Source organism: Rutidosis leptorrhynchoides, chromosome 4 (genome assembly GCF_046630445.1).
Source record: "Rutidosis leptorrhynchoides isolate AG116_Rl617_1_P2 chromosome 4, CSIRO_AGI_Rlap_v1, whole genome shotgun sequence".
NCBI lineage: Eukaryota > Viridiplantae > Streptophyta > Magnoliopsida > Asterales > Asteraceae > Rutidosis > Rutidosis leptorrhynchoides.
Window position 1 is genome coordinate 580,312,246 of NC_092336.1, and position 12,406 is coordinate 580,324,651.

Consider the following 12,406-nt stretch of genomic DNA (forward strand, 5'->3'; position numbering starts at 1 on the left):
ACGGGCATTGAAAGCCTGTCAATGTGAACCAGAATTGCGGGTAACTTATGCCAGCCGACTGTTAAAGAATCAAGCTATGGTTTGGTGGGATACAATTACTGCTCCGTTGACCGAAGAGCAACTCAATCAGGTCACGTGGGAACAATTTTCTGCAAAGGTCCAGGAGCAGTACTGCACCGCATTTGATATCAACCGATTGAAGCAAGAGTTCATGCAAATGACGATGACTGAAGAAATGACAGTCGATGAAGCGTTTGAGCAGTTTATGGACAAGTTAAGGTTTGTGCATCAGTGGATACCTGACGAACAGTCCAGAGTGCAAAGGTTTGTAGAAATTTTGCGACCTGAGTATCGCACGATTGCAAGACTTGCTACTACTTTGTCACAAGCGCATATGTTAGCAAAGGTAAATGAAAGTGACATTAAGTCGGCCAAAAGTGTGAAAACTGAAAGTGTGTCGCAAGTGAAACCAGCGGCAAGTCAGTCTAGCCAGCAATCAAAGAAATCAAGTTGGTTTAATCCAAAAGGGCAATCTAGCCAGGGTGGATCAATGTCAAGCAGTCAGAAGACATGGTGTAGGATGTGTAAGTCTTCGCATAGTGGGCAGTGTACAACCTTGACGAAACGTTGTTTGCGTTGTGGTACAGTGGGACATGAGCCTCAAGATTGTTCATTTAAGAATAATGTGTGTTGGAATTGTCAAAAAGAGGGTCACAGATCTGCAGAGTGTCCAGCTGTAAGAAAGAGTTATTCCGGGGTGGGGTCCGGGTCAGGGGTACGTGCTGTGTCAGCTGGGGGATCATCTGCTTCCTTTGTGGGGCAGAAGCGCAAGAATCCTCCACAACCTGAAGCTAGAGCCTTTCAGATGTCAGTAGACGCTGCCACTGCTACTGACGATGCAATCACCAGTATGTTCTTAGTTAATTCTTTGCCGGCTCGTGTACTATTTGATTGTGGAGCAAATTGCTCGTTTGTGTCAACTACATTTTGTGCTAAGTTAAATGTGCCTGTTAGTGTAATAAATGAACCATTAAGTGTCGAAGTGGGTGACGGTAGGACAGTTCCAGTCACGAAGTTAGTGTCTGGAATTACTATTGACATAGAGGGTAGTCTTTTCACTGTGACTTGTTTAGTGATGCCTATACCAAGCTTTGATGTAGTGTTAGACATGAATTGGCTTAGTGACCATAAGGCCAGTATTAAGTGCGATAGGAAAGTTATCTCTTTTCCGGTGGCTGGTGGGAAACGAGTAGTGGCTCGTGGTGATCGCGGTGGGTTCCGTTGTCCATTATTGTCGATGATGAAAGCTCAGAAATCTTTGGCCAAGGGGTGTGATTCTTTCTTAGCCTATGTGATCGATGTAAAGAAGGAAAAGAAAGTAGTGTCCGATATTCCGGTGGTGTCTGAGTATCCAGAAGTGTTCCCAGATGAATTGCCAGGCTTACCGCCGATCAGGGAAGTTGAATATAAGATCGAGTTAGTGCCAGGGGCTACGCCGGTTGCTAAAGCTCCATACAGATTAGCTCCTTCAGAAATTAGTGAAATGATGTCTCAAATTCAAGAACTGTTAGATCGCGGGTTCATTCGTCCGAGTTCTTCGCCGTGGGGTGCACCAGTGTTATTTGTGAAAAAGAAAGATGGTACGCTCCGAATGTGTATAGATTATCGTGAACTAAATAAAAGAACAGTGAAGAATAAGTATCCGCTTCCTAGAATAGATGACTTATTTGATCAGCTTCAAGGAGCTTCGTACTTTTCGAAAATAGATCTATGTTCGGGATATCACCAGGTTCGTGTTGCTGAATCTGACATTCCTAAGACTACGTTTCGTACTCGTTATGGTCATTATGAGTTTTTAGTGATGCCTTTTGGGTTAACCAACGCTCCTGCAATTTTCATGGATCTTATGAATAGGGTGTGTAAACCGTTTTTGGATAAGTTTGTTATCGTGTTCATTGATGACATCTTAGTGTATTCCAAAACCGAATCCGAGCATGCTGAGCATTTAAGACAAGTGTTGGAACTGTTGAAACGTGAGCAATTGTATGCAAAGTTTTCAAAGTGTGAGTTCTGGTTACGTGAAGTTCAATTTTTGGGTCATATTATCTGTGCAGAAGGTATAAAAGTAGATCCGTCTAAAATTGAAGCTGTGATGAATTGGAATTCACCAAAGAATCCAACAGAAATTAAGAGTTTTCTAGGACTGGCTGGTTACTACCGACGGTTTATTAAAGATTTTTCAAAGATTGCAAGTTCTTTGACAAAGTTAACTAGAAAGGATGTGTCTTTTCAGTGGGGTAATGAACAGGAAACTGCGTTTCAGACTTTGAAAAGTTTGTTATGTCAAGCACCAGTGTTAGCTTTACCTGAGGGATCAGACGACTTCGTTGTGTATTGTGACGCGTCTTTATCCGGTTTGGGTTGTGTATTAATGCAAAGAGATCGTGTAATTGCGTATGTGTCTCGACAGTTAAAACCAAGTGAAAAGAATTACCCAGCACACGACTTAGAAATGGCTACAGTAGTGTTTGCGTTAAAGTTGTGGAGACATTATCTTTATGGTACGCACTGTGTTATCTGCACTGATCATAAAAGTTTACAGTATATCTTTTTGCAAAAAGAGATGAACATGCGCCAGAGACGGTGGCAAGAACTAATCAAGGATTACGACTGTGAGATCAGATATCATCCTGGCAAAGCAAACGTTGTGGCTGATGCGTTAAGTCGTAAGAAATCCGCTGACAGTGTAAAGTTTATGCGAATTGAGATTGTGTCCGATTTAGTTGATCGACTAAAGATAACTCAACTTGAAGCATTACAAGATGAACATTTGAAATCTGAGCTAATGGTGAAAAGAAGAGTAGAATTGATGAATGACTCGCGAGGATTAAAAACTTATCGTGAACGAGTTTGGGTGCCGTTACTTGGAGGATTGAGGGATTTAATCTTAAATGAAGCACATAAATCGAGATTATCTGTGCATCCCGGTATTACAAAAATGTACCATGATCTGAAAGTGTTATATTGGTGGCCAACTATGAAAGCAGACATCGCGCAATACGTGGAAAAGTGTCATATTTGCTGAAATGTCCCGTTCTTATTGATTAAAAACGTTCCATATTAATTGATTTCGTTGCGAGGTTTTGACCTCTATATGAGACGTTTTTCAAAGACTGCATTCATTTTTAAAACAAACCATAACCTTTATTTCATAAATAAAGGTTTAAAAAGCTTTACGTAGATTATCAAATAATGATAATCTAAAATATCCTGTTTACACACGACCATTACATAATGGTTTACAATACAAATATGTTACATCGAAATCAGTTTCTTGAATGCAGTTTTTACACAATATCATACAAACATGGACTCCAAATCTTGTCCTTATTTTAGTATGCAACAGCGGAAGCTCTTAATATTCACCTGAGAATAAACATGCTTTAAACGTCAACAAAAATGTTGGTGAGTTATAGGTTTAACCTATATATATCAAATCGTAACAATAGACCACAAGATTTCATATTTCAATACACATCCCATACATAGAGATAAAAATCATTCATATGGTGAACACCTAGTAACCGACAATAACAAGATGCATATATAAGAATATCCCCATCATTCCGGGACACCCTTCGGATATGATATAAATTTCGAAGTACTAAAGCATCCGGTACTTTGGATGGGGTTTGTTAGGCCCAATAGATCTATCTTTAGGATTCGCGTCAATTAGGGTGTCTGTTCCCTAATTCTTAGATTACCAGACTTAATAAAAAGGGGCATATTCGATTTCGATAATTCAACCATAGAATGTAGTTTCACGTACTTGTGTGTATTTTGTAAATCATTTATAAAACCTGCATGTATTCTCATCCCAAAAATATTAGATTTTAAAAGTGGGACTATAACTCACTTTCACAGATTTTTACTTCGTCGGGAAGTAAGACTTGGCCACTGTTGATTCACGAACCTATAACAATATATACATATATATTAAAGTATGTTCAAAATATATTTACAACACTTTTAATATATTTTGATGTTTTAAGTTTATTAAGTCAGCTGTCCTCGTTAGTAACCTATAACTAGTTGTCCACAGTTAGATGTACAGAAATAAATCGATAAATATTATCTTGAATCAATCCACGACCCAGTGTATACGTATCTCAGTATTGATCACAACTCAAACTATATATATTTTGGAATCAACCTCAACCCTGTATAGCTAACTCCAACATTCACATATAGAGTGTCTATGGTTGTTCCGAAATATATATAGATGTGTCGACATGATAGGTCGAAACATTGTATACGTGTCTATGGTATCTCAAGATTACATAATATACAATACAAGTTGATTAAGTTATGGTTGGAATAGATTTGTTACCAATTTTCACGTAGCTAAAATGAGAAAAATTATCCAATCTTGTTTTACCCATAACTTCTTCATTTTAAATCCGTTTTGAGTGAATCAAATTGCTATGGTTTCATATTGAATTCTATTTTATGAATCTAAACAGAAAAAGTATAGGTTTATAGTCGGAAAAATAAGTTACAAGTCGTTTTTGTAAAGGTAGTCATTTCAGTCGAAAGAACGACGTCTAGATGACCATTTTAGAAAACATACTTCCACTTTGAGTTTAACCATAATTTTTGGATATAGTTTCATGTTCATAATAAAAATCATTTTCTCAGAATAACAACTTTTAAATCAAAGTTTATCATAGTTTTTAATTAACTAACCCAAAACAGCCCGCGGTGTTACTACGACGGCATAAATCCGATTTTACGGTGTTTTTCGTGTTTCCAGGTTTTAAATCATTAAGTTAGCATATCATATAGATATAGAACATGTGTTTAGTTGATTTTAAAAGTCAAGTTAGAAGGATTAACTTTTGTTTGCGAACAAGTTTAGAATTAACTAAACTATGTTCTAGTGATTACAAGTTTAAACCTTCAAATAAGATAGCTTTATATGTATGAATCGAATGATGTTATGAACATCATTACTATCTTAATTTCCTTGGATAAACCTACTGGAAAAGAGAAAAATGGATCTAGCTTCAATGGATCCTTGGATGGCTCGAAGTTCTTGAAGCAGAATCATGACACGAAAACAAGTTCAAGTAAGATCATCACTTGAAATAAGATTGTTATAGTTATAGAAATTGAACCAAAGTTTGAATATGATTATTACCTTGTATTAGAATGATAACCTACTGTAAGAAACAAAGATTTCTTGAGATTGGATGATCACCTTACAAGATTGGAAGTGAGCTAGCAAACTTGAAAGTATTCTTGATTTTATGAAACTAGAACTTTTGGAATTTATGAAGAACACTTAGAACTTGAAGATAGAACTTGAGAGAGATCAATTAGATGAAGAAAATTGAAGAATGAAAGTGTTTGTAGGTGTTTTTGGTCGTTGGTGTATGGATTAGATATAAAGGATATGTAATTTTGTTTTCATGTAAATAAGTCATGAATGATTACTCATATTTTTGTAATTTTATGAGATATTTCATGCTAGTTGCCAAATGATGGTTCCCACATGTGTTAGGTGACTCACATGGGCTGCTAAGAGCTGATCATTGGAGTGTATATACCAATAGTACATACATCTAAAAGCTGTGTATTGTACGAGTACGAATACGGGTGCATACGAGTAGAATTGTTGATGAAACTGAACGAGGATGTAATTGTAAGCATTTTTGTTAAGTAGAAGTATTTTGATAAGTGTATTGAAGTCTTTCAAAAGTGTATAAATACATATTAAAACACTACATGTATATACATTTTAACTGAGTCGTTAAGTCATCGTTAGTCGTTACATGTAAGTGTTGTTTTGAAACCTTTAGGTTAACGATCTTGTTAAATGTTGTTAACCCAATGTTTATAATATCAAATGAGATTTTAAATTATTATATTATCATGATATTATCATGTATGAATATCTCTTAATATGATATATATACATTAAATGTCTTTACAACGATAATCGTTACATATATGTCTCGTTTAAAAATCATTAAGTTAGTAGTCTTGTTTTTACATATGTAGTTCATTGTTAATATACTTTATGATATGTTTTCTTATCATAGTATCATGTTAACTATATATATATATATATATATATATATATATATATATATATATATATATATATATATATATATCCATATATATGTCATCATATAGTTTTTACAAGTTTTAACGTTCGTGAATCACCGATCAACTTGGGTGGTCAATTGTCTATATGAAACATATTTCAATTAATCAAGTCTTAACAAGTTTGATTGCTTAACATGTTGGAAACATTTAATCATGTAAATATCAATCTCAATTAATATATATAAACATGGAAAAGTTTGGGTCACTACAGTACCTACCCGTTAAATAAATTTCGTCCCGAAATTTTAAGCTGTTGAAGGTGTTGACGAATCTTCTGGAAATAGATGCGGGTATTTCTTCTTCATCTGATCTTCACGCTCCCAGGTGAACTCGGGTCCTCTACGAGCATTCCATCGAACCTTAACAATTGGTATCTTGTTTTGCTTAAGTCTTTTAACCTCACGATCCATTATTTCGACGGGTTCTTCGATGAATTGAAGTTTTTCGTTGATTTGGATTTCATCTAACGGAATAGTGAGATCTTCTTTAGCAAAACATTTCTTTAAATTCGAGACGTGAAAAGTGTTATGTACAGCCGCGAGTTGTTGAGGTAACTCTAGTCGGTAAGCTACTGGTCCGATACGATCAATAATCTTGAATGGTCCAATATACCTTGGATTTAATTTCCCTCGTTTACCAAATCGAACAACGCCTTTCCAAGGTGCAACTTTAAGCATGACCATCTCTCCAATTTCAAATTCTATATCTTTTCTTTTAATGTCAGCGTAGCTCTTTTGTCGACTTTGGGCGGTTTTCAACCGTTGTTGAATTTGGATGATCTTCTCGGTAGTTTCTTGTATAATCTCCGGACCCGTAATCTGTCTATCCCCCACTTCACTCCAACAAATCGGAGACCTGCACTTTCTACCATAAAGTGCTTCAAACGGCGCCATCTCAATGCTTGAATGGTAGCTGTTGTTGTAGGAAAATTCTGCTAACGGTAGATGTCGATCCCAACTGTTTCTGAAATCAATAACACATGCTCGTAGCATGTCTTCAAGCGTTTGTATCGTCCTTTCGCTCTGCCCATCAGTTTGTGGATGATAGGCAGTACTCATGTCTAGACGAGTTCCTAATGCTTGCTGTAATGTCTGCCAGAATCTTGAAATAAATCTGCCATCCCTATCAGAGATAATAGAGATTGGTATTCCATGTCTGGAGATGACTTCCTTCAAATACAGTCGTGCTAACTTCTCCATCTTGTCATCTTCTCTTATTGGCAAGAAGTGTGCTGATTTGGTGAGACGGTCAACTATTACCCAAATAGTATCAAAACCACTTGCAGTCCTTGGCAATTTAGTGATGAAATCCATGGTAATGTTTTCCCATTTCCATTCCGGGATTTCGGGTTGTTGAAGTAGACCTGATGGTTTCTGATGCTCAGCTTTGACCTTAGAACACGTCAAACATTCTCCTACGTATTTAGCAACATCGGCTTTCATACCCGGCCACCAAAAATATTTCCTGAGATCCTTGTACATCTTCCCCGTTCCAGGATGTATTGAGTATCTGGTTTTATGAGCTTCTCTAAGTACCATTTCTCTCATATCTCCAAATTTTGGTACCCAAATCCTTTCAGCCCTATACCGGGTTCCGTCTTCCCGAATATTAAGATGCTTCTCCGATCCTTTGGGTATTTCATCCTTTAAATTTCCCTCTTTTAAAACTCCTTGTTGCGCCTCCTTTATTTGAGTAGTAATGTTATTATGAATCATTATATTCATAGATTTTACTCGAATGGGTTCTCTGTCCTTCCTGCTCAAGGCATCGGCTACCACATTTGCCTTCCCCGGGTGGTAACGAATCTCAAAGTCGTAATCATTCAATAATTCAATCCACCTACGCTGCCTCATATTCAGTTGTTTCTGGTTAAATATGTGTTGAAGACTTTTGTGGTCGGTATATATAATACTTTTGACCCCATATAAGTAGTGCCTCCAAGTCTTTAATGCAAAAACAACCGCGCCTAATTCCAAATCATGCGTCGTATAATTTTGTTCGTGAATCTTCAATTGTCTAGACGCATAAGCAATCACCTTCGTTCGTTGCATTAATACACAACTGAGACCTTGCTTTGATGCATCACAATAAATCACAAAATCATCATTCCCTTCAGGCAATGACAATATAGGTGCCGTAGTTAGCTTTTTCTTCAATAACTGAAACGCTTTCTCTTGTTCATCATTCCATTCAAATTTCTTCCCTTTATGCGTTAATGCAGTCAAGGGTTTTGCTATTCTGGAAAAGTCTTGGATGAACCTTCTGTAGTAACCAGCTAGTCCTAAAAACTGGCGTATGTGTTTCGGAGTTTTCGGGGTTTCCCACTTTTCAACAGTTTCTATCTTTGCCGGATCCACCTTAATACCTTCTTTGTTCACTATGTGACCGAGGAATTGAACTTCTTCCAACCAAAATGCACACTTTGAAAACTTAGCGTACAATTCTTCCTTCCTCAATACTTCTAACACCTTTCTCAAATGTTCACCGTGTTCTTGGTCATTCTTTGAGTAAATAAGTATGTCATCAATGAAAACAATGACAAACTTGTCAAGGTATGGTCCACACACTCGGTTCATAAGGTCCATGAACACAGCTGGTGCATTAGTTAAACCAAACGGCATGACCATAAACTCGTAATGACCGTAACGTGTTCTGAAAGCAGTCTTTGGAATATCATCTTCTTTCACCCGCATTTGATGATACCCGGAACGTAAGTCAATCTTTGAATAAATAGACGAGCCTTGTAGTTGATCAAATAAGTCATCGATTCTCGGTAGTGGGTAGCGGTTCTTGATGGTAAGTTTGTTCAACTCTCGGTAGTCGATACACAACCTGAATGTACCATCTTTCTTCTTGACAAACAAAACAGGAGCTCCCCATGGTGATGTGCTTGGTCGAATGAAACCACGCTCTAAAAGTTCTTGTAATTGGCTTTGCAGTTCTTTCATCTCGCTGGGTGCGAGTCTGTAAGGAGCACGAGCTATTGGTGCAGCTCCTGGTACAAGATCTATTTGAAATTCAACGGATCGATGTGGGGGTAATCCCGGTAATTCTTTCGGAAATACATCGGGAAATTCTTTTGCAATGGGAACATCATTGATGCTCTTTTCTTCAGTTTGTACTTTCTCGACGTGTGCTAGAACATCATAGCAACCTTTTCTTATTAGTTTTTGTGCCTTCAAATTACTAATAAGATGTAGCTTCGTGTTGCCCTTTTCTCCGTACACCATTAAGGGTTTTCCTTTTTCTCGTATAATGCGAATTGCATTTTTGTAACAAACGATCTCTGCTTTCACTTCTTTCAACCAGTCCATACCGATTATCACATCAAAACTCCCTAACTCTACTGGTATCAAATCAATCTTAAATGTTTCGCTAACCAGTTTAATTTCTCGATTCCGACATATATTATCTGCTGAAATTAATTTACCATTTGCTAATTCGAGTAAAAATTTACTATCCAAAGGCGTCAATGGACAACTTAATTTAGCACAAAAATCTCTACTCATATAGCTTCTATCCGCACCCGAATCAAATAAAACGTAAGCAGATTTATTGTCAATAAGAAACGTACCCGTAACAAGCTCCTGGTCTTCCTGTGCCTCTGCCGCATTAATATTGAAAACTCTTCCGCGGCCTTGTCCATTCGTGTTCTCCTGGTTCGGGCAATTTCTAATAATGTGGCCTGGTTTTCCACATTTATAACAAACTACATTGGCATAACTTGCTCCGACACTACTTGCTCCGCCATTACTCGTTCCGACACCATTTGTTCCTTTCGTTCTATTAACCCCTGGTCCGTAGACCTCACACTTCGCCGCGCTATGACCATTTCTTTTACACTTGTTACAAAATTTGGTACAGAACCCCGAGTGATTCTTTTCACACCTTTGGCATAGCTGCTTCTGATTGTTGTTGTTGTTGCGGTTATTATTGTTGTTGGGATGATTGTTGTAGTTGCTGTTGTTGTTGTTGTTGCTGTTGTTGTTGGGCCGTTTGTTGTAGTTGCGATTGATGTTGCGATTGTTGGGATAATTGTTGCGATTATTGTTGTAATTGCTGTTGTTGTTGTATTGGTGATTCTTATCACCGTTTTCCTCCCACTTTCTTTTGACTTGCTTCACATTGGCCTCTTCAGCAGTCTGTTCTTTAATTCTTTCTTCAATCTGGTTCACTAGTTTGTGAGCCATTCTACATGCCTGTTGTATGGAGGCGGGCTCGTGTGAACTTATATCTTCTTGGATTCTTTCCGGTAATCCTTTCACAAACGCGTCGATCTTCTCTTCCTCATCTTCGAATGCTCCCGGACACAATAGGCACAATTCTGTGAATCGTCTTTCGTACGTGGTAATATCAAATCCTTGGGTTCGTAACCCTCTAAGTTCTGTCTTGAGCTTATTGACCTCGGTTCTGGGACGGTACTTCTCGTTCATCAAGTGCTTGAATGCTGACCACGGTAGTGCGTACGCATCATCTTGTCCCACTTGCTCTAGATAGGTATTCCACCATGTTAACGCAGAACCTGTGAAGGTATGCGTAGCGTACTTCACTTTGTCCTCTTCAGTACACTTACTGATGGCAAACACCGATTCAACCTTCTCGGTCCACCGTTTCAATCCGATCGGTACTTTGGTTCCATCAAATTCCAAAGGTTTGCAGGCAGTGAATTCTTTGTAGGTGCATCCTACACGATTTCCTGTACTGCTAGATCCAAGGTTATTGTTGGTATGTAGCGCAGCCTGTACTGCGGCTATGTTTGAAGCTAGAAAAGTACGGAATTCCTCTTCATTCATATTCACGGTGTGTCGAGTAGTCGGTGCCATTTCCTTCAAAATAGTTAAATGGAACAAGTTAATCATACAGAATATTAAGAGTAGTTAATAGTATTTCGTAGCATAATATGAACTCATTTATAAAAGCTTTTTCTTCATATTAGCGTTTTATAAGTTTAAATTCGGGTAGTACCTACCCGTTAAGTTCATACTTAGTTGCTAATATACAATTCAACTACTACAATTCTATATGAAAAACTGATTATAATAATATTTCGCGTTCAAACTTTTATACAATATTTTACAAACTTACAATACCGCTTATTTTACATAAAGCATGAAATATAGCACACAATAACTTTGATACAAGATAGTTGTGAAGATAATTCTAGCTAGTACACAAGTCGTTCAGCAAAGGCAATAAAGACACGTAATTCATACGTCCAGAAACAAGTCATGCATTCTGGTTTTACTAGGACTACTTCCCATCCTTGGTCTTGTGCAACATAACCGTTATGGCCGTTGATAAGACAGCGTGTTGTAACGTCATCAAAGGGACGAGGGTTACGTAATATCCAACAGTCCCGTAATAATCTAAAAACCTTATTTCTTACCCCAATTACCGACTCCGTCACTTGTGGAAACGTTTTGTTTAATAGTTGTAGCCCGATGTTCTTGTTCTCACTTTGGTGAGAAGCGAACATTACTAATCCGTAAACATAACATGCTTCTTTATGTTGCATGTTAGCCGCTTTTTCTAAATCACGAAGTCCAATATTCGGATATATTGAGTCAAAATAATTTCTTAACCCGTTGCGTAAAATAGCATTTGGGTTCCCCGCAATATATGCGTCAAAGTAAACACATCGTAACTTATGGGTTTCCCAATGTGATATCCCCCATCTTTCAAACGAAAGTCTCTTATAAACCAAGACATTCTTGGAACGTTCTTCGAATGTCTTACAAACTGATCTCGCCTTAAATAGTTGTGCCGAAGAATTCTGGCCGACTCTAGACAAGATTTCATCAATCATGTCTCCGGGTAGGTCTCTTAAAATATTGGGTTGTCTATCCATTTTGTATTTTTAAACTGTAAAATAGACAAGAGTTAGATTCATAAAAAAAATACTTATTAATACAAGCAATTTTTACATATATCATAAAGCATAAGAACACTATATTACATATATTACACCACACAAATACAACTATCTTATTCCGACTCGCTCGTTTCTTCTTCTTCGGTTTTGGTTCGTTTTGCCAAGTTTCTAGGGATATATGATGTTCCCCTAATACGAGCCGTCGTTGTCCACATTGGTTTAGAAAAACCTGGTGGTTTAGAGGTTCCCGGGTCATTGTTACAACTTAAGGACTTCGGGGGTTGACGATACATATAAAGTTCATCGGGGTTGGAATTAGATTTCTCTATTTTTATGCCCTTTCCCTTATTATTTTCTTTT

The 12,406-nt window shown here is 37.4% G+C and overlaps 1 protein-coding gene across 8 annotated transcripts in view; it reads left to right on the top strand.

Annotated features, from left to right (window-relative positions):
• Positions 1-548: 548 nt before the first annotated feature.
• LOC139845486 (uncharacterized) overlaps positions 549-12,406 on the top strand; it is a 28,197-nt gene continuing 16,339 nt past the window's right edge. For all 8 annotated transcript variants that reach the window (XR_011758351.1, XR_011758352.1, XR_011758354.1 and 5 more), the window contains exon 1: positions 549-908. Coding sequence is in view for 4 of the 8 variants with exons in the window: in XM_071835735.1 (XP_071691836.1) it covers positions 551-908 (358 nt within the window). In the remaining 4 variants the exon portion in view is untranslated. The remainder of the gene's footprint in view (positions 909-12,406) is intronic.